The following is a 24,556-nucleotide window of genomic DNA, read 5'->3' on the forward strand; positions in this document are numbered from 1 at the left end:
AGTGGTTTCCTAGGCCCTAGATGCATGGACAAGTTAAACAGAGACATTGTCAGGTACAGCTTGTACAGCAAGTGTTTGTTCATTAAAAAGATGTGCCCACTTGGTAATATGGTACATTATTCAAGCGCCTAGTGGGCAGCCTAGGTTGTGAACTCTTCTAGCGCCTTTTAGGCGGCTTGGGTTGTGCTCTCTTCTACCGCCTATTAGGCAGCTTCAGTTGTGCACTCTTCTTGGACCAATTGGACAGCTTGGGTTTTGCACTCTTCTGGCACCTATTAGGCAGCTTCAGTTGTGTACTCTTCTAACACCTGTTGGACAGCTTGGGTTGTGCACTCTTCATGGACCTATTAGGCAGCTTGGGCTGTGTACTCTTCTCGCGCCTATTGGACAGCTTTGGTTGTGCACTCTTCTTGCACCTATTGGACAGCTTGGGTTGTGGGCTCTTCTACCGCCTATTAGGCAGCTTGAGTTGTGCACTCTTCTAGCGCCTATTGGACAGCTTGGGTTGTGCTCTCTTCTTGCACCTATTGGACAACTTGGGTTGTGGGGCTCTTCTAGCAACTATTAGGCAGCTTGGGTTGTGCACTCTTCTAGCACCTAGTGGGCAACTTGGGTTGTGGGCTCTTCTAGCACCTATTAGGCAGCCTGGGTTGTGCACTCTTCTAGCACCTAGTGGGCAACTTGGGTTGTGCACTCTTCTAGCACCTATTAGGCAGCTTGGGTTGTGCACTATTCTAGGACCTATTAGGCAGCTTGGGTTGTGCACTCTTCTAGCACCTAGTGGGCAGCTTGGGTTGTGCACTCTTCAAGCACCTAGTGGGCAGCTTGGGTTGTGCACTCTTCTAGCACCTCACGGGCAGCTTGGGTTATGCACTCTCCTAGCACCTATTGGACAGCTTGGGTTGTGCTCTCTTCTAGGACCTATTGGTCAGCTTCGGTTGTGCACTCTTCTAGCACCTAGTGGGCATCTTGGGTTGTGGGCTCTTCTAGCACCTATTAGGCAGCCTGGGCTGTGCACTCTTCAAGCGTCTTTTAGGCAGCTTGGGCTGTGTATTCTAGAGCCTATTGGACAGCTTGGGCTGTGGGCTCTTCTAGCACCTGTTGGACAGCTTGGGCTGTGCTCTCTTCTAGGACCTATTGGTCAGCTTTGGTTGTGCACTCTTCTTGGACCTATTGGTCAGCTTCGGTTGTGCACTCTTCTAGCACCTGTTGGACAGCTTGGGCTGTGCTCTCTTCTAGGACCTATTGGTCAGCTTTGGTTGTGCACTCTTCTAGCACCTGTTGGACAGCTTGGGTTGTGGGCTCTTCTAGCACCTATTGGACAGCTTGGGCTGTCATCTCTTCTTGGACCTATTGGTCAGCTTCTGTTGTGCACTCTCCTAGCACCTGTTGGACAGCTTGGGTTGTGGGCTCTTCTACTGCCTATTAGGCAGCTTCGGTTGTGCACACTTCTAGCACCTATTGGACAGCTTAGGTTTTGCACTCTTCTGGCACCTATTAGGCAGCTTCAGTTGTGCACTCTTCTAGCACCTAGTGGGCAACTTGGGTTGTGGGCTCTTTTAGCACCTATTGGACAGCTTGGGTTGTGCACTCTTCATGGCCCTATTAGGCAGCTTGGGCTGTGTACTCTTCTAGCGCCTATTGGACAGCTTGGGTTGTGGGCTCTTCTACAGCCTATTAGGCAGCTTGGGTTGTGCACTCTTCTTGGACCTATTGGACAGCTTGGGTTTGCGCTCTTCTGGCACCTGTTAGGCAGCTTCAGTTGTGCACTCTTCTAGCACCTATTAGGCAGCCTGGGCTGTGCACTCTTCTAGTGTCTTTTAGGCAGCTTGGGCTGTGTACTCTTCTAGCACCTGTTGGACAGCTTGGGTTGTGCACTCTTCATGGACCTATTAGGCAGCTTGGGCTGTGTACTCTTCTCGCGCCTATTGGACAGCTTTGGTTGTGCACTCTTCTTGCACCTATTGGACAGCTTCGGTTGTGGGCTCTTCTACCGCCTATTAGGCAGCTTGGGTTGTGCACTCTTCTAGCGCCTATTGGACAGCTTGGGTTGTGCTCTCTTCTTGGACCTATTGGTCAGCTTTGGTTGTGCACTCTTCTAGCACCTGTTGGACAGCTTGGGTTGTGCACTCTTCTTGCACCTATTGGACAGCTTGGGTTGTGGGGCTCTTCTAGCACCTATTAGGCAGCTTGGGTTGTGCACTCTTCTAGCACATAGTGGGCAACTTGGGTTATGGGCTCTTCTAGCACCTATTAGGCAGCCTGGGCTGTGCACTCTTCTAGCGTCTTTTAGGCAGCTTGGGCTGTGTACTCTTTTCGCGCCTATTGGACAGCTTGGTTTGTGGGCTCTTCTAGCACCTATTGGACAGCCTGGGCTGTGCACTCTTCTAGCGTCTTTTAGGCAGCTTGGGCTGTGCACTCTTCTAGCACCAATTAGACAGCTTGGGCTGTGCACTCTTCTAGGACCTATTAGGCAGCTTGGGTTGTGCACTCTTCTTGGACCTATTAGGCAGCTTGGGCTGTGCGCTCTTCTAGTGCCTATTGGACAGCTTGGGCTGTGCACTCTTCATGGACGTATTAGGCAGCTTTGGTTGTGCACTCTTCTAGGACCTATTAGGCAGCTTGGGTTGTGCACTCTTCTAGGACCTATTGGTCAGCTTCGGTTGTGCACTCTTCTAGCACCTAGTGGGCATCTTGGGTTGTGGGCTCTTCTAGCACCTATTAGGCAGCCTGGGCTGTGCACTCTTCAAGCGTCTTTTAGGCAGCTTGGGCTGTGTATTCTAGAGCCTATTGGACAGCTTGGGCTGTGGGCTCTTCTAGCACCTGTTGGACAGCTTGGGCTGTGCTCTCTTCTAGGACCTATTGGTCAGCTTTGGTTGTGCACTCTTCTTGGACCTATTGGTCAGCTTCGGTTGTGCACTCTTCTAGCACCTGTTGGACAGCTTGGGCTGTGCTCTCTTCTAGGACCTATTGGTCAGCTTTGGTTGTGCACTCTTCTAGCACCTGTTGGACAGCTTGGGTTGTGGGCTCTTCTAGCACCTATTGGACAGCTTGGGCTGTCATCTCTTCTTGGACCTATTGGTCAGCTTCTGTTGTGCACTCTCCTAGCACCTGTTGGACAGCTTGGGTTGTGGGCTCTTCTACTGCCTATTAGGCAGCTTCGGTTGTGCACACTTCTAGCACCTATTGGACAGCTTAGGTTTTGCACTCTTCTGGCACCTATTAGGCAGCTTCAGTTGTGCACTCTTCTAGCACCTAGTGGGCAACTTGGGTTGTGGGCTCTTTTAGCACCTATTGGACAGCTTGGGTTGTGCACTCTTCATGGCCCTATTAGGCAGCTTGGGCTGTGTACTCTTCTAGCGCCTATTGGACAGCTTGGGTTGTGGGCTCTTCTACAGCCTATTAGGCAGCTTGGGTTGTGCACTCTTCTTGGACCTATTGGACAGCTTGGGTTTGCGCTCTTCTGGCACCTGTTAGGCAGCTTCAGTTGTGCACTCTTCTAGCACCTATTAGGCAGCCTGGGCTGTGCACTCTTCTAGTGTCTTTTAGGCAGCTTGGGCTGTGTACTCTTCTAGCACCTGTTGGACAGCTTGGGTTGTGCACTCTTCATGGACCTATTAGGCAGCTTGGGCTGTGTACTCTTCTCGCGCCTATTGGACAGCTTTGGTTGTGCACTCTTCTTGCACCTATTGGACAGCTTCGGTTGTGGGCTCTTCTACCGCCTATTAGGCAGCTTGGGTTGTGCACTCTTCTAGCGCCTATTGGACAGCTTGGGTTGTGCTCTCTTCTTGGACCTATTGGTCAGCTTTGGTTGTGCACTCTTCTAGCACCTGTTGGACAGCTTGGGTTGTGCACTCTTCTTGCACCTATTGGACAGCTTGGGTTGTGGGGCTCTTCTAGCACCTATTAGGCAGCTTGGGTTGTGCACTCTTCTAGCACATAGTGGGCAACTTGGGTTATGGGCTCTTCTAGCACCTATTAGGCAGCCTGGGCTGTGCACTCTTCTAGCGTCTTTTAGGCAGCGGGCTGTGTACTCTTTTCGCGCCTATTGGACAGCTTGGTTTGTGGGCTCTTCTAGCACCTATTGGACAGCCTGGGCTGTGCACTCTTCTAGCGTCTTTTAGGCAGCTTGGGCTGTGCACTCTTCTAGCACCAATTAGACAGCTTGGGCTGTGCACTCTTCTAGGACCTATTAGGCAGCTTGGGTTGTGCACTCTTCTTGGACCTATTAGGCAGCTTGGGCTGTGCGCTCTTCTAGTGCCTATTGGACAGCTTGGGCTGTGCACTCTTCATGGACGTATTAGGCAGCTTTGGTTGTGCACTCTTCTAGGACCTATTAGGCAGCTTGGGTTGTGCACTCTTCTAGGACCTATTAGGCAGCTTGGGCTGTGCACTCTTCATGGACCTATTAGGCAGCCTGGGTTGTGCACTCTTCTAGGACCTATTAGGCAGCTTGGGTTGTGCACTCTTCTAGCGCCTATTAGGCAGCTTGGGCTGTGCACTCTTCATGGACCTATTAGGCAGCCTGGGTTGTGCACTCTTCTAGGACCTATTAGGCAGCTTGGGTTGTGCACTCTTCTAGCGCCTATTGGACAGCTTGGGTTGTGCTCTCTTCTTGGACCTATTGGTCAGCTTGGGTCGTGCACTCTTCTAGCACCTGTTAGACAGCTTGGGTTGTGTTCTCTTCTTGCACCTATTGGACAGCTTGGGTTGTGGGCTCTTCTACCGCCTATTAGGCAGCTTGGGTTGTGCACTCTTCTAGGACCTATTAGACAGCTTGGGTTGTGCACTCTTCTAGCGCCTTTTAGGCAGCTTGGGTTGTCACCCAGATCCACTTAATAGGGATGGAGTTTGTGGGCTCTCTTCATTGTTAATAAGACCAGTGAAAAACTGAATTAGAACAGGTCTTCAGCAACCCATGCTTGTCATAAGAGGCGACTATGCTTGTCATAGGGGCGGTTAACAGGATCGGGTGGTCTGGTTCAGTGACTTGGTTGATATATGTAAATCATTTCTCAATTGTGTTGATCAATGCTCATGGCATCACTGGATTGTCGGGTCAAGACTTGATTATTTACAGAGCACAATCAATTAGCTGGAGTGCTGAGTGCAGCATTAAACAACAAACAAAGAAGAAGAAACTACACAAATTACACATATATACTCTGATAAGCAGTCTATATTTCTGGTTAAGGCAACAATACAACAGCATACAACTTAACATTGTGATCAGGTAATAGAGTACAGCAGTTGAATGATATATACACAACTCGCAGCTTTTATACTAATGTAGTATGTACAAAATGTGCATCATACTGTGTCTTTGAAAGCAGTTCATCCTTGAGTCTGTAATAAGTCCTACGTGTGAGCAATTGTTACACAAACCACTGCTTTGGGAATGTGTAGGGGTAGATGGTTGAGTCCTGCAACTCCAGGGATACAACCCCGAAGTGCTTCTAGCCACTCCATAAAATGCAGAATTCATAGATGTTTCAGGAATATTCAAGCCAGGATGGGGAGCCAGTTGTTTGTGCTGGTATTAATTCAACAATGATATCCAAACACATTGGTATACATTGAGTGAGACTAAACTAACCAAGCATTCACTGATTAAGTATCGCGATACATAAATGTTACATGAAAGGCATAATGTTTACAAAATAATTCCTATTTCACTGGAATGCAGAGAATGCAGGGGCAGAGTTAAGATGTCAGGTATAGTTTGCAGAGAAAAGCCAGAGGCTTTCGAAGCAGGGAGATACACTACATGAACTATTAGCCAGATTGAGTCTGTCACTGCAAGACTGCACCACTTCCTGTGTACATGTAACCACATGCTGAAACACCAGTTCCTGTCTACATGTAACCGCATACTGAAGCGCCACTTCCTGTGTACATGTAACCACACGCTGAAGCACCACTTCCTGTGTGCATGTAACCACATATTGAAGCACCACTTCCTGTGTGAATGTAACCACATGCTGAAGCACCACTTCCTGTGTGCATGTAACCACACGCTGAAGCACCACTTCCTGTGTACATGTAACCACATGCTGAAGCACCACTTCCTGTGTATATGTCACCACATGCTGAAGCACAACTTCCTGTGTGCATGTAACCACACGCTGAAGCACCACTTCCTGTGTACATGTAACCACATGCGGAAGCACCACTTCCTGTGTACATGTAACCACATGCTGAAGTACCACTTCCTGTGTACATGTAACCACATGCTGAAGCACCACCTCCTGTGAACATGTAACCACATGCTGAAGCACCACTTCCTGTGTACATGTAACCACATGCTGAAGCACCACTTCCTGTGTACATGTCACCACATGCTGAAGCACCACCTCCTGTGAACATGTAATCACATACGGAAGCACCACTTCCTGTGTACATGTAACCACATGCTGAAGCACCACTTCCTGTGTACGTGTAACCACATGCTGAAGCACCACTTCCTGTGTATATGTCACCACATGCTGAAGCACCACTTCCTATGTACATGTCACCACATGCTGAAGCACCACTTCCTGTGTACATGTCACCACATGCTGAAGCACCACTTCCTGTGTACATGTAACCACATGCTGAAGCACCACTTCCTGTGTACATCACCACATGCTGAAGCACCACTTCCTGTGTACATGTAACCACATGCTGAAGCACCACTTCCTGTGTATATTTTCTCATTGTGCCCCACATGCAAGAGTCAGGACATGCTCCTGCAATGATATATGCCAACAACACTGGAGACAATGTTAAGGAATATGTTCAATGGATGCAACAGACATTATCCAATTGAGCCTACACATGCAGCTGAGTGTCATACTGGCAAACTCTCAACAGATTGACCATCCAGCATTTATTTAAGAAATAAATGACGATTGGAATTTGTTCATTGTACAATAAAACACAGCAGGGAGAATAAACAATGAGGGGCGCAACCCCAAGTGGTTTATTCTCCCTGCTGTGTTTTATTGTACGATAAACAACGACCTTGAGTTGTTTATTTCTTAAATAGTGGACATATCCTTAACAGATAGACCGAACAAAAATATGTTGTAAACCTTGGTCAGAATGTTGGTCAGCATGTGAAACTGTCTTCTCTCTCAAACACTTCTATGTGGAAGTCTACAAAATCATTGAAAGCTGGAGAGAGAACACATTAAATCTTTCACATTACTATTCAGATTCTTTATATAAAAGGGAGTAATTTCAAGATCTAACAAAACTCCAATTTCTCCATACAGGCAAGACATATGGTATAACTACAAGGTCAAGGCTGTTAAACTGTGAGAGAGCGAAAAGTTCAATCTTTCTCAATGCCTTTACTCAGCTACTTTTCTGGTCCTTGTAAGACATGTGATAATGGACATACCATGGATAAGGTATAGTAAGATTCATGAATGCTGGTTATTTCTATTAGATAAATAATATATTTCTGCTGCTACATTAGTTTTATTCTCACCACAGCATATTCTTTTTTTCCTTTGAGTCATATCAACATATAAACATATCCAGTCAGCCTGTAGTTTGTTCTGCTTGAACAAGTTGTAACACCCTACTAGTTTTAAAAACAAATAATAAATATTTCCACAGCCTGATTGGAGAGCAGGTAGTTTTCTGAATCTGATGACTGAAACACTGTAAGCCATCATTGTCTTTGTCTGTAGTGTCCTTTCAGATTTTCCAGTCATCATCATTGGTTTGAGGCAGCTGATACAGAGAGAGTCTGAGGGCCCGCTGACGCTTCTGTAGTCCACTCTGTACTGCGTGAAGGACAACTCGATCTTCGGCCGTCAGAGACGGAGCATTGCGGAGTGAGTGAGGGGACTGAGACCGACTCCGCACATCCTGGGGCATTTGTTTCTTCACTCTAGTCACTGACCTTGACCTTTCATGAGCATTTGCACCAGGTTTGGTATGATACACCATTGTCATTCTTGGTGTGTAAGTTGACTGCCGGGGAATGTAGAGATTTGGACTGTGTTTGGTATACGTTGTTGAAACATGATGTCTGCTGCCCCAGGCATCCTGGAGGTAGTGGTGGACATCACCTCTCCAACCATGGGTGACTGTACCGTTGTTGTCTGCTAGGTTTGATGACACAGTTCTTCCAGGGAGTTGTTGATGCAGGTCATGGTTGTTGATGTCTCGAGTGGGATATCGGGGAGTAGAAGAGGCAAAGAAGGTGTCTGGTGGTGATGATGGTGATGATGGTGAAGTGAGTTGGATCGGTGTGAACACTTCATCACTGAAATTGAAAACACAGTGAACATTGGATATTACTGATGAGGGGTTATCTAATGTTTGGAGACATCTCACTCTGGCAGATGTGACGTAGTAGTGACAAAATGAAAATCTTAGTAAGGTTATTTATATGAAATACTTTCCTTTGTATGGTAAAGTAAACCCTCTGTATGAAAGTTTGCAGTTGTGTTGGTATTTATATATTTCCAAGAGGTATTAAAACTTGTAAACAAATCCTAACAGTTTGGATATTTGCCTTCTTACCTTCCAAGTGTGTTAGTTCCAGTGTAGAGGGTGGGGTCGTTTTCTGAAATTAAAATCTCTTTTTTAAAGTGTGTTGACTAAAGTATTATCATGAGCATTAAGATGAACAGAAGTTTGGCAACAATTAATGTTCAAAACTGTAATAACTGTTGAAGACCTTAATGGTTGACATTAATATAATGGACTTTAGTATATATACATAAAGTATTAGAATCCGATATCTTTGCTATGTTTTAAATCGCCAACATGTCTAACCATAAATATTTCATTAATTACACCAAACTATTTCAATAATTATCTCTCAGGCGCTAGCATTTCATCTGACACCATGTAAACTAAGACTTAGTTTGGGAGTCCAAGTATCAATCTAAATAAAGTTTAAATTGCCACAATGTACCGGTAACCAAAGGACTATTCCCTGAAAATGCCATTGTCTACAGCACTAAACCTTGTATGACATACTTATAATTATCTAAATGCTGATATGGTTGGTCCACACAATCTCTGCTGTGATTGGTGAACTGTCCCAAAACAATGGTATGCTCTGTATACCAGTATGTTAGCTCAAATACTAAACAGTTCACGAAACTTGTTCTCGCTTCTAGAAACATGCTTGGTCCCTGATGTTCAGTTCCCTGGGAAGTCTATGTATGCTCACTATTGTTGTATATATTTGTACCGGTACTTGTATATATATGATGTTTATGTAAGTATATGAGTGTATATTGTACAGATTGCCCCTTGTCCTGACTAAATTACCCAGTGTCTTGCAGAATGGTGATCCCAGGACCAAAAGTATTAGCACATAATATCAGTGTGGTAACCTTTATTATATAATCCTCCAGTTTGTTATTATGGATAAACATATTGGGATGATCTAAATGATGAACTTAGTTGGTGAACTATGTTAATGCTATGGTGAACTGTAGTCATTTCGATGTTGATCACGCATTAAGTAATAAGCAGCTGGCAACCAACATATAGACGATTCATCACAAGTGTTTCTTTACAAAAAGTTCTGATTGGTGATTCCAATATACCATTCTCCTCATCTGTAAAGAATCTTGAACTACACATAGATTTAGATCTGAAAATGGAGAGCCTGCTCAACAATACCTGTAAAACATGCTACCATCATCTCAGATATTTAGGACCATTTCTTATCTCGGGAAGCCATGCATACTTGTTAGATGCTTAGTACAGTCATGACGAGACTACTGAAGTAGTATGTACTGTGGCTTACCAGATACCTTTCTAAACACTCCAGGTACACAACACTGGTGCCAGAATCATCAGTAGGACCACCGATCACATTGATCAGATATCACACCAGTTCTGCATCCTTTGCATTGGCAGACCATGTGAGCAAGAATAGAATTCAAGATTCATTCACCCACCCACCTGTGTTTTCATGAAACAAGTCCAAAGTATCTCTGTGATATACTATCCAGAACCTGCAGGATAATTGAAATCTGCCATTCTCAATCTCCAGAGAACACCGAAACATTACCTAAAATCACTCAGCTACCGTTCCTTCAGTTACACTGCTCCAGTTCTGTGGAACTCCACATTCAGCTCATACCAACATTGGCTTCCTTCAAACCCCATTTGAGGGGCGGTGAGGTAGCCTAGTGGTTAAAGCGTTCGCTCGTCACGCCGAAGACCCAGGTTCGATTCCCGACATGGGTACAATATGTGAAGCGCATTTCTGGTGTCCTCCGCCGTGATATTGCTGGAAAATTGCTAAAAGCGGCGTAAAACCATATTCACTCACTCACTCACTCAAACCCCATTTGGGGGCATGGGTGGCCCAGTCGTCTAAGGCGCCGCGATTCGCTGTGCAGAGTCCCTTGGTCACGCCAGAAACCTATGATTGTGGGTTGGAATCTTGCTTTGCCCCGATTATGTTTCTAGGTTTGTCAGCACCATACCCATGCTCGTGGGTTTCACCGAAGTGGTAAATGTCTGAGACATGCAACACTTTTGGCTTTCCTCCCACATTAAGCTGACACGGCGGGATTTAACTGGAATACTGTTAAAAGCGGCATTAAACCCAACTCACTCAGTCACTCAAAACCAATTTAAAATCCTTTTAGTACCCAAACCATTATCACTGCCTGTTTTCCATGCCTATTGTTCTGTCATTGTGTGTGTGTATGTGATGTATGTAATATCATGTTGTACTTTGAGCTGATACTAAGTGTCTGGAACTTTTAGCACAATGTGTATACATTATCATTATCATTATTATTATTATTATTATCATTATTATTATTATGGGAAATATGAACTGAGTTTGCAGGTATTTGCTAAGCCTTTTTCAAAGAAATACCCATCAGTGGGATGAGGTTAATATTTCCCATATTTAGAAACATGAGTGGTGGATTCTTTTATCATTTCCAGCTCACAGTTTTCCCCATTTAGAAACAAATACTCCAAAATTGTTGAAATATTACGTTAATTGTGCCAAGAGATATATTTATTCTTTTATAGCAGTGTATAGCAAAACAAGTAACACCATGACTCCTTGTGAAAAATTCCATCGCCTAGAAATAAGTGCTTGGAACTATTCAATAAAAAAATACTTGAATGATGTCTTGCAGCATATTTGAAACTATAAAAACAGTAATTACAATAAAAGCGATTATTCTGTTGTATATGAATATATCTGTGCTATAATTTCACAACCCTCTCACTTGCAGAACATCACAATGCCAGATAGGTCTCACTAGAACATTTCAATCAGTGTGACTGTCACTTTTGATGAAAATCCAGTGTTATTTGACTGGAACTGAACTTGGAGGTATTCCAAAATGATGTCATGTTTTCGATTATTTCCTTACCAGCAAACACAGTGCTGATCCACCAGAAAAGTGGACAACTTGAGATAGTTGTGGGCCACTAGATCTGTGTGACACAGGATAGTCAGGAACAAATCAAGCTGGGATGTTACCGTGTTCAGTGTGTTGGATGGAATGATTCCTGAAATTGATTTGCACATTTGTTTGTGCTCATCAGGATTTAGGTGACAGTAATTATTCTCAGAATGATTGTTCTTGTAACCAGGCATCTCTGTTTTAATTTGGTGGAACATTGTTTTCATTCAATTTTTGGATAAGGTGTGAACGTGCAAAGTGATTTGTAAGTTGTTTTGACGTCAAGAGCCTTGCTGCTGTGTACAGTTTTCATGACAGTGGATGATTTGATTTCTCTGATTTCTGATAAACCATACTGGTTGCAAGATTTGGGTATGAGGAAAGTGTGTGCTGATGTAAAACATCCATTGGTAAAAGTGTCACTTTCGGATGTCTGATGTGCATACTTCTGTCACCGGGGTGGGACGTACATGGTGGTTCACGTCAAAGGCTTGTATCAGGGGATAACTGCTTTAGTTACATGATAAATGAACTTACTCATGGAGGGGCATGAAAAAATGACACAGTTCTATATTTTCAAATAAATTACGACTCCCTTACCCAGATCAAAAAGTATTAATAAACATACTTTATGTTAAACATTTGAAAATATATTTTATATATGACATAACATAATACAATCTAATTAGAAACGCCAAAATATATCCCTTATCATCTGGACAGGAAAATGAAATATGAATAAAATAGCATGTAACAGACTACTCGACTTCTAGGGTGAGAAAGTGAAAAGATAAAAAGTTGAAACAATTCCATTTTAGATCATTTCAAGGCAAAAGACCCTTCAATTCCCTCTGGTGAGAGCTGAGACGATCCTCAAGCCGATGCCACAGTGCCTCCAGGAGGCTGTCAGCATCTTTGTGTCTTCACTGACATACCACAATGTCCAGAAAAGAGAATGTTGTCTATTTTGTATATTGTTTGTATTGTTGGTTTTTGAAAATTTTGTATTTCATCTGTGTATTTAGTAAGAGAATATATGGTGAAGGCGTAAGCATATACTCTGAAACGTTGTGTTCCTCATAATAAAGAAGTTGACATCCATATATTCTCTTCCTTATGTGTATCACTTCTAAATGCCTTTCAAAGACCCTTCATCTATGAAGTTTTAAAATATGTATGTATATACAAGATACGACAGTGAACCGCTATTATTTAAGAAATAAATGATGAGTGGCAGGCTGCGCCCCTCATGGTTTATTCTCCCTGCGGTGTTTTATTGTACGATAAGCAACGACCACCATAAGTCATGTATTTCTTATATGAGATATCAACATTTTGTACAGCATTTTTAAGGACGTCAATAACTTGTTCACGCTTTAAGAACATTTACCCGTATTTTAATAATGATGACTCCCTGAATACAATCCGACGACAAGCTCCTCACAGCGATATCCCATTCGCGGAGCTCTCTATACTGTCGCTGCCACCAGTGAAAGCTCCCCACTGTGGTAGGTGGCTACAACCATGCTTGGAGTTGAACTCGCAACAGACTGAAGGTTATGTTTACAAACAAGTGATGACTGCCATGACGCTGAATACTCTTACCCCTGCTAAATTATTTTCTTTGTTTGTCATGTACTATCATGTAATTGGTACAGTAAAGAATATAAGGGAGAATTTTGGTTGAACATCCATGGGGAACACCTCACTAATTTATGATGTCATCAAGTTGCGAGCGCCCGTTCGAATCTCCAGCAATGTTTAAGAAATTGACGACAGATTTCACTTGTGACTGAAAAGTTTGTTTCCCGAAGCCATTTGCATTCATAAGCCATTCATGTGCACACAAAATGTAACATCACTTTGATTCGTGGATTACATAGCAGATTATTGTATCGCAATATACGATAGCCCAGTAGCGCTAATGGGTAATAATTTTTTATAAATTCTAATCTATACCTACCAATTGACATTTCTGTGTCGGTAGATAACAGTTGAAAAAGATAGTTGTTCAACACACTGTCTCTAGAACTCCCAAAAGAATCTTGTCAATAAAGTATGTACACTATTTACAGGTGAGTTTGTGTTCCTACTCTACCGATGGTTTGCACGGCAGACCATGGCAAGTGCAATAAAATGTGTCATGAGTCGGAAGCACATGCACTGGACAACAATACTGTAAGTACACCCAGTGGTTACAGTCATGATACATCCACTGCCTCTTACTGTATGAAAAACAGTGATGTGCATTGGGCCAGTTCAGTGGGCTGAAAGTGATGACACACGCAACATGTTTCGTCATTGGATATTAGCGAATCCTCACTGTCACGGCTGTGTAATAGACTAATCATACCAGATGGTCCCGCTGCTGGCTCGATGGGACTTTTAGAAGGTTTGGCTGATGTATGTGACTTTGCTCGTTGTTTTTGGTTGGTATACTAACTGTTTAGAAGAAAAATTTTAACATAATTTTTAACTTGAATTTCGATCTCTGGTTCAGTTATGGCTTTGGATAGATCTGCGTGGTTTTCTTTGTTTCTTCTGAATGGGAAGTTGGTCAACAAAGAATTGGGTTTGATCAACATTAGTGACGAGATTTTCCTTCTCAGTGAAAGGGTTTGAACATGGGCTCTGTACATCGTCAGTAGCTGTTACTAGCTGCAACTTGTCTTCATCGAGTGATCCGTAGATACAAGCAGCTGTTTGGAAAGCTGATTTATCAATCCTATATGGCAAAAAGGGATAGATTCCAGACTTTCTGAATGCCGACTGCAGGTGCCTGGGCATTAGAGCAGCAGAATATGGCCTGCAGGCTATGGAGGCGATGTTATATCTGTTGACTGTGGTACCATCAGACTTTAACAGATTGTGACATTCGGCATTGTAAATCTTTTTAAAGGGACCCAAACCTTTTCACGTCCTTTGGCTGCAAAATATGACTCGTGTGTGCCATGAGGACAAACAACACAATGTTATGATCTTTTGCCCAGTCTATCAGAGATGGAGAAATGTGCGACTTGTGGTCATCGTACAGAAGAAGTAAATGTCTGGAGTTGCATATCATAGGAAGTGCTTCACTTTCCGCTGTACAGCCATCAAACAATTCACTGCTCATTCTAGAACCCACGAATACAAAGAAAGGTGGAAAAAATGTGCCCAGATCATTTCCACATCCCAAAAGTGTGACAACCTTTTATCCCTCGGAAGAAATCTTGTGGGCCACGGAGTTTCTTGAGCCAACAATTTTTGGTGCAATATGGGACTGGTTGATTCTAATCTATGTTATAAATAGCTTCTAGTCTTGATTTGAAACTGTAGTTGTCCATAATCATGGCAAATTCATCAAAATACTTCTTGATACATTCCTCTGAACTAGCCATGTCACAAAGTTCCATGAGAGATTTGGCACTCCTAACTTTCAACTCCGGCCATCACTCCAACAAACCATATAAACCACTTCACAGATAATAGTTGGGCCAGGTCACCTTTTCCTAACTGACAAGCAAAGTGGGACCTTAATTAGATAACCTCTTTCCTGTCACCCTACATCATGTGACTTATGTTTATTAACATCTGGACAAGCAGACAACAAGATGAAAGAATGGTGCTTATGGCATCGTGTAATATACACATGCACAAAAGTTAAGCGCCACCCACCATATTTGTGAGCTGTTACTTATGGCACTTAATGATGACTATTATAACGAGATGTACGATTGTTATTAGCCGTATATGTAAACCTCATGTGATGCAAAAGTTGTCCCAAAGCAAGTTTATCTTGTCTTCCAAAAGAATATGAGCAGAAAGGAATTTTACCAAAGACCAGAAATTGAAGCATTAGAAAACATTGAAAAACTTTTTTTTGTCATGTAACTGTCATGATATCAGCAGACCATATCAGGTGTCACATAGACACCCTAGGGAGTGCAGAGTCTATTGCAAGACAGAAACGTCAGTAACGTGCGTATTATCCACGGACATTGACCACAACTTCAACCTTACGCCTCATACTCATTACAAGTTGTTGAATGCTTCTCTGAGGCAAACGGATCCATTCTTCATGAAGTGCGGCTTCAAGTCTAGCGAGATTTTGAACTGGGGGATCACGATGTCTGATTTTCCGGCCAAGAATGTCCCAGAGATGCTCAATCAGATTAAGATCTGGACTACAGGCCGGCCAAGGAAGAGTGGCAATAGCTTCTTGACGCAAATAAGCCAAAACTGCCCGAGATCTGTGTGGTCTAGCTTTGTCGTCCATGTAAACAGGTCTTGTCTGAAGAGGATGGTTGTCAAAATGAGGGACTACCACTGGACAAAGAACGGCATCTTGGTATTGTTGGTCATTCAGGTTTCCACGAATTGTCACCAGCAGAAGTTTGCAGCCGAAGGAAACACAACCCCATATCATGACAGACCCCCCGCCACATGCTAAGGTCTTCTGGATGTTCCTTGGTGCAAAACGAGTGTTACGTTGCCTCCAAACACGTATTCGACCATCAACAGTTCGTAGCAGCATTCGATACTCGTCAGACCAATGGATCCTTCTCCAGTTGGCCAAGTTCCATCAACTACGGGCACGACACCATATCAGACGATTCGGCATGTGCCTCTCAGTCAGTTGAGGATGTTTTGCTGGTCTTCTGGCGTTATAACCAGCCGCTCTGAGGCAACGCCTTACGGTCATCGTCGAGAGTCTGATGGGTTATCCACTGCAGTCTTAAATCTGTTGAAGTGGCAAATGGATTTCGTCTGACTATCCTGAAAAGACGTCTATCCTCTCTGTTAGAGGTCTTTCTTGGCCTACCAGACCTATGCCTGTCATTGACATCATTGGTTTGACCATGTTTGACAATCAAACGAGTGATAACACTGTGATGACGACCCATTTGTCTTGCAATGGCCCTGCATGACATGCCAGCATTTTTCATGCCTATCACTTGCCATCTTTCAGCGTTTGTTAACTTTCTCCTCACCATGGCTGATTTTCAACCTCTATTGGAAGGGGAATCTCACACAGGAGCAAAATGCAACCACATGTCTGAAACTTGAATTTCACTATTTATAGGGTAGGGGAACTGCAGCAACACGTAAAGCACGCTTTCCTTGTGGTATCTGGACAAATTTGGGTTCATGAAACTATGGAAGCCTAATTCAGTCATACATCATCATATTTCGTATTTCTGATTCCCACACGTGAAATCAAGAGACTATGAATATGGTGGCACTTAACTTTTGTGCATGTGTATATTTGATGTTTTGTAAATATGAAATTTGGTATTAGTAATCTGGGGCTATTTATCTCAGTGTTGGACATTTGGTTTTTCTGTACTTATGTGTAATGCAGTGATTAGGAACATTTTTGTCAGCAAGGCGTGGCAGTTTATGTACATCAAAAGTACCACTGTGTGCATCATACGAGACTTAGTTTACGACATATCACTATAATTACTGCGATCCACAAATCAAGTTTATCCACAAATAAATAAACATGGCAGTAAATTCAGATATATTGCATATCATTTTGAGACACTCCCCACCAATGGAAGACATAATCCAGATTAAGGATTAACTGCTGCTATTGTTTCCAGCAATATTTGGTAAATGAATAAATGGCCAACTTTATTAATCAACTGTACCTTTGTCATACAGAGAACTCTTGACGTTGAGTTTCACTCTCTTGGCATTGGTGAGGCCAGAGATCTGCTTCTCGGAGAGAATATTTACACTTAATCCATCAATCTGTAATACAGAAAAAAACATTAATAACATATTTAAGTTTACAAATATAATACATTGAACCTGGTCTCCATAAGAGTTTGAAGATTTCTCAGTCAAACAGAAATAATTCTCTCTGGGATTTTCGAAAGGTTTTGTCAGATATGTTTATTGTCTTCATATTAAACTGGTACTGGTACTAACATCTCAATATACTATAATTCACTGCTCACTGTTTTGAATACTTCTGTTTGTGACATTCCTTTTATTATACAGTAAAATGAAAAATATACAAGGTAGTCCATGGAAAGTTGATGACACGGGTAAACAACCTTCATGATGCAGTCTCCCTTCTTGAGGCCGGCCTTGTCAGCAGGAGAGTCAGCCTCCACATCCTTCACAATGATGTCCCCAGCTACTGGATCCCTGCAACACAGGAAAGGGCACATTGACTGCACAACACAGGACAGGGCAAACTGACTGCACAACACAGGATACACACACTGACAGCACAAAACAAGATACACACTGACTTCACAACACTGGATAAACACACTGACAGCACAACACTGGATACACACACTGACAGCACAACACAAGATACACACACTGACAGCACAATGATGCATGTGTACTGCATGTGATGCACTGTATACTGCATGTGATGCACTGTATATTGCATGTGACACTGTATACTGCATGTGGTGCGCAGTATACTGCATGTGGTGCACTGTATACTGCATATGATGCACTGTGTACTGCATGTGATGCACTGTATACTGCATGTGATGCACTGTATATTGCATGTGACACTAAATACTGCATGTGATGCACTGTATACTGCATATGATCCACTGTGTACTGCATGTGATGCACTGTATACTGCATGTGATGCACTGTATATTGCATGTGATGCACTGTGTACTGCATGTGACACTGTATACTGCATGTGGTGCACAGTATACTGCAAGTGATGCACTGTATACTGCATATGATGCACTGTGTACTGCATGTGATGCACTGTATATTGCATGACACTAAATACTGCAAGTTATGCACTGTATACTGCATATGATGCACTGTGTACTGCATGTGATGCACTGTATATTGCATGTGACACTAAATACTGCAAGTGATGCACTTTATACTGCATATGATGCACTGTGTACTGCATGTGATGCACTGTATACTGCATGTGGTGCACAGTATACTGCATGTGGTGCACAGTATACTGCATGTGACACTGTATACTGCATGTGGTGCACAGTATACTGCATGTGACACTGCATACTGCCTGTGGTACACAGTATACTGCATGTGATGCACTATATACTGCATATGACACTTCATACTGCATACTGCACCCACTGACAGCACCACACAGGATACACATACTGGCAGCACAACTGCATGTGACACTAAATGCTGCAAGTGATGCACTGTATACTGCATGTGATGCACTGTATACTGCATGTGGTGCACTGTATACTGCATGCAACATTGTATACTGCATGTGGTGCACTGTATACTGCATGCGACACAGTATATTACATGTGGTGCACAGCATACTGCATGTGACACAGTATACTGCATGTGGTGCACAGTATACTGCATGTGGTGCACTGTATGCTGCATGTGGTGCACTGTATACAGCATGTGGTGCACAGTTTACAGCATGTGACACTGTATACTGCATGCGACACAGTATATTGAATGTGGTGCACAGTATACTGCATGTGACACTGTATACTGCATGTGGTGCACACTATACTGCATGTGATGCACTGTATGCTGCATGTGACACTGTATACTACATGTGGTGCACTGTATACAGCATGTGACACTGTATACTGCATGTGTTGCACAGTATACTGCATGTGGTGCACTGTATGCTGCATGTGACACTGTATACTACATGTGGTGCACAGTATACAGCATGTGGTGCACTGTATACTGCATGAGACACAGTATATTGAATGTGGTGCACAGTATACTGCATGTGACACTGTATACTGCATGTGGTGCACACTATACTGCATGTGGTGCACTGTATACATCATGTGACACTGTATACTGCATGTGTTGCACAGTATACTGCATGTGGTGCACTGTATGCTGCATGTGACACTGTATACTACATGTGGTGCACAGTATACAGCATGTGGTGCACTGTATACTGCATGCGACACAGTATATTGAATGTGGTGCACAGTATACTGCATGTGACACTGTATACTGCATGTGGTGCACACTATACTGCATGTGGTGCACTGTATACAGCATGTGGTGCACAGTATACTTCATGTGGTGCACAGTATACAGCATGTGGTGCACAGTATACTTCATGTGGTGCACTGTATGCTGCATGTGACACTGTATACTACATGTGACACTGTATACTGCATGTGGTGCACTGTATGCTGCATGCGACACAGTGTACTGCATGTGGTGCACTGTATGCTGCATGTGGTGCACTGTATACTGCATGTGGTGCACTATACAGCATGCGACACAGTATACTGCATGTGGTGCACTGTATGCTGTATGTGACACTGTATACTACATGTGACACAGTATATTGCATGTGGTGCACAGTATACTGCATGTGACACAGTATACTGCATGTGGTGCACTGTATGCTGCATGTGACACTGTATACTGCATGTGACACTGTATACTACATGTGGTGCACAGTATACAGCATGTGGTGCACTGTATACTTCATGTGGTGCACAGTATACTGCATGTGACACTGTATGCTACATGTGGTGCACAGTATACAGCATGTGGTGCACTGTATACAGCATGTGGTGCACAGTATACTGCATGTGACACTGTATGCTACATGTGGTGCACAGTATACTGCATGTGATGCACTGTATACTGCATGTGGTGCACTGTATACTGCATGCAACATTGTATACTGCATGTGGTGCACTGTATACTGCATGCGACACAGTATATTACATGTGGTGCACAGCATACTGCATGTGACACAGTATACTGCATGTGGTGCACAGTATACTGCATGTGGTGCACTGTATGCTGCATGTGGTGCACTGTATACAGCATGTGGTGCACAGTTTACAGCATGTGACACTGTATACTGCATGCGACACAGTATATTGAATGTGGTGCACAGTATACTGCATGTGACACTGTATACTGCATGTGGTGCACACTATACTGCATGTGATGCACTGTATGCTGCATGTGACACTGTATACTACATGTGGTGCACTGTATACAGCATGTGACACTGTATACTGCATGTGTTGCACAGTATACTGCATGTGGTGCACTGTATGCTGCATGTGACACTGTATACTACATGTGGTGCACAGTATACAGCATGTGGTGCACTGTATACTGCATGAGACACAGTATATTGAATGTGGTGCACAGTATACTGCATGTGACACTGTATACTGCATGTGGTGCACACTATACTGCATGTGGTGCACTGTATACATCATGTGACACTGTATACTGCATGTGTTGCACAGTATACTGCATGTGGTGCACTGTATGCTGCATGTGACACTGTATACTACATGTGGTGCACAGTATACAGCATGTGGTGCACTGTATACTGCATGCGACACAGTATATTGAATGTGGTGCACAGTATACTGCATGTGACACTGTATACTGCATGTGGTGCACACTATACTGCATGTGGTGCACTGTATACAGCATGTGGTGCACAGTATACTTCATGTGGTGCACAGTATACAGCATGTGGTGCACAGTATACTTCATGTGGTGCACTGTATGCTGCATGTGACACTGTATACTACATGTGACACTGTATACTGCATGTGGTGCACTGTATGCTGCATGCGACACAGTGTACTGCATGTGGTGCACTGTATGCTGCATGTGGTGCACTGTATACTGCATGTGGTGCACTATACAGCATGCGACACAGTATACTGCATGTGGTGCACTGTATGCTGTATGTGACACTGTATACTACATGTGACACAGTATATTGCATGTGGTGCACAGTATACTGCATGTGACACAGTATACTGCATGTGGTGCACTGTATGCTGCATGTGACACTGTATACTGCATGTGACACTGTATACTACATGTGGTGCACAGTATACAGCATGTGGTGCACTGTATACTTCATGTGGTGCACAGTATACTGCATGTGACACTGTATGCTACATGTGGTGCACAGTATACAGCATGTGGTGCACTGTATACAGCATGTGGTGCACAGTATACTGCATGTGACACTGTATGCTACATGTGGTGCACAGTATACAGCATGTGGTGCACTGTATACTTCATGTGGTGCACTGTATGCTGCATGTGACACTGTATGCTGCATGTGACACTGTATATTGAATGTGGTGCACAGTATACTGCATGTGACACTGTATACTACATGTGGTGCACAGTATACAGCATGTGACACTGTATACTGCATGTGGTGCACAGTATACTGCATGTGGTGCACAGTATACTGCATGTGACACTGTATACTGCATGTGGTGCACAGTATACTGCATGTGACACTGCATACTGCATGTGGTGCACTGTATACTGCATGTGGTGCACTGCATACTGCATGTGGTGCACAGTATACTGCATGTGACACTGTATACTGCATGTGGTGCACAGTATACTGCATGTGACACTGCATACTGCATGTGGTGCACTGTATACTGCATGTGACACTGTATACTACATGTGGTGCACAGTATACAGCATGTGGTGCACTGTATACTTCATGTGGTGCACTGTATGCTGCATGTGACACTGTATATTGAATGTGGTGCACAGTATACTGCATGTGACACTGTATACTGCATGTGGTGCACTGTATGCTGCATGTGACACTGTATACTACATGTGGTGCACTGTATACAGCATGTGGTGCACAGTATACTTCATGTGGTGCACTGTATGCTGCATGTGACACTGTATATTGAATGTGGTGCACAGTATACTGCATGTGACACTGTATACTGCATGTGGTGCACTGTATGCTGCATGTGACACTGTATACTGCATGCGACACAGTATATTGAATGTGGTGCACAGTATACTGCATGTGACACTGTATACTGCATGTGGTGCACTGTATGCTGCATGTGACACTGTATACTACATGTGGTGCACAGTATACTGCATGTGGTGCACAGTATACTGCATGTGACACTGTATACTGCATGTGGTGCACTGTATGCTGCATGTGACACTGTATGCTACATGTGGTGCACAGTATACAGCATGTGGTGCACAGTATACTTCATGTGGTGCACTGTATGCTGCATGTGACACTGTATACTACATGTGACACTGTATACTGCATGTGGTGCACTGTATGCTGCATGCGACACAGTATACTGCATGTGGTGCACTGTATGCTGCATGTGGTGCACTGTATACTGCATGTGGTGCACTGTATACAGCATGCGACACAGTATACTGCATGTGGTGCACTGTATGCTGCATGTGACACTGTATAATACATGTGACACTGTATACTGCATGTGGTGCACTGTATACTGCATGTGGTGCACAGTATCGCATGGTGTGCACTGTATACTGCATGTGACACTGTATACTACACATGACACTGTATACTGCATGTGGTGCACAGTATACTGCATGTGGTGCACAGTATACTGCATGTGGTGCACAATATACTGCATGTGGTGCACAATATACTGCACATGACACTGTATACTGCATGTGGTGCACAGTATACTGCATGTGACACTGCATACTGCATGTGGTGCACTGTATACTGCATGTGGTGCACTGCATACTGCATGTGGTGCACTGTATACTGCACATGGTGCCCAGTATACTGCATGTAGTGCAGAGGATACAGCATGTGGTACACAGTATACTGCATGTGGTACACAGTATACTGCATGTGATGCACTGTATACTGCACTTGATATACTGTATACTGCATGTGACACTGTATACTGCACTTGATATACTGTATGCTACATTTGATGCATGTATACTGCATGTGACACTGTATACTGCACATGGTGCACAGTATACTGCATGTGGTGCACAGGATACAGCATGTGATGCACAGTTTACTGCATGTGACACTGTATACTGCATGTGGTACACAGTATACTGCATGTGGTGCACAGTATACTGCATGTGATGCACTGTATACTGCACTTGATATACTGTATACTGCATGTGACACTGTATACTGCACTTGATATACTGTATGCTACATTTGATGCATGTATACTGCATGCGACACTGTATACTGCACTTGATATACCTTATGCTGCATGTGACGCACTGTATACTGCATGTGACACTGTATACTGCACTTGATATACTGTTTACTGCATGTGACACTGTATACTGCACTTGATATACCTTATGCTGCATGTGATGCACTGTATACTGCATGTGACACTGTATACTGCACTTGATATACCTTATGCTGCATGTGATGCACTGTATACTGCATGTGACACTGTATACTGCACTTGATATACCTTATGCTGCATGTGATGCACTGTATACTGCATGTGACACTGTATACTGCACTTGATATACTGTTTACTGCATGTGACACTGTATACTGCACTTGATATACTGTATGCTGCATGTGATGCACTGTATACTTCATGTGACACTGCATACTGCACTTGATATACTGTATACTGCATGTGACACTGTATACTGCACTTGATATACTGTATACTGCATGTGATGCACTGTATACGGCATGTGACACTGTATACTGCACGTGATATACTGTATACTGCATGTGACACTGTATACTGCACTTGATATACCTTATGCTGCATGTGATGCACTGTATACTGCATGTGACACTGTATACTGCACTTGATATACTGTATGCTGCATGTGACACTGTATACTGCACTTGATATACCTTATGCTGCATGTGATGCACTGTATACTGCATGTGACACTGTATACTGCACTTGATATACTGTATGCTGCATGTGATGCACTGTATACTGCATGTGACACTGCATACTGCACTTGATATACTGTATGCTACATGTTGTGCACTGTATACTGCATGTGACACTGTATACTGCACTTGATATACTGTATGCTGCATGTTGTACTAGCTTATATTTCTTTATACTGCTGACAAATTTGTATGTTCTGTGTCACAGCGAAGTGGTATATTTGTTGAATGTATATACGAGTGGAAACACACAAATCTACAATCTACAAATTGTTTCTTGCAAAATGTGCTGAGTCAAAGTTGGAGGGTGGTTACGGTCTACCTGGCGCTCTATCTTCCTACAGTCAAATCCTCATCGTGTGCAGACACATGGCTTGTTTGTATAGTGGGCGGGGGTACACACCATGGTGATGCTATTGTGATGGCAATCTCTGTTGTAGTTATTGTACCACAAAGCTTCAACAACCTCAGACACTCCTGCAGTAACATATAATAT

General features: G+C 43.4%; 1 protein-coding gene across 2 annotated transcripts in view; it reads right to left on the reverse strand.

Annotated features, from left to right (window-relative positions):
- Window positions 1-5,161: 5,161 nt before the first annotated feature.
- The window catches only part of LOC124146409, a 40,802-nt gene continuing 21,407 nt past the window's right edge, over window positions 5,162-24,556 (reverse strand). For both annotated transcript variants that reach the window (XM_048401509.1, XM_046516677.2), the window contains 4 exons: window positions 17,444-17,537; window positions 17,033-17,135; window positions 8,521-8,563; window positions 5,162-8,260 (listed from right to left, as the gene is read on the reverse strand). In XM_048401509.1, coding sequence (XP_048257466.1) covers window positions 7,687-8,260; window positions 8,521-8,563; window positions 17,033-17,135; window positions 17,444-17,537 — 814 coding nt within the window. In that variant the 3' untranslated portion in view covers window positions 5,162-7,686. The remainder of the gene's footprint in view (window positions 8,261-8,520; window positions 8,564-17,032; window positions 17,136-17,443; window positions 17,538-24,556) is intronic.

This window comes from Haliotis rufescens, unplaced genomic scaffold (assembly GCF_023055435.1).
Source record: "Haliotis rufescens isolate VD_foot unplaced genomic scaffold, xgHalRufe1.0.p SCAF_22, whole genome shotgun sequence".
Taxonomy (NCBI): domain Eukaryota; kingdom Metazoa; phylum Mollusca; class Gastropoda; order Lepetellida; family Haliotidae; genus Haliotis; species Haliotis rufescens.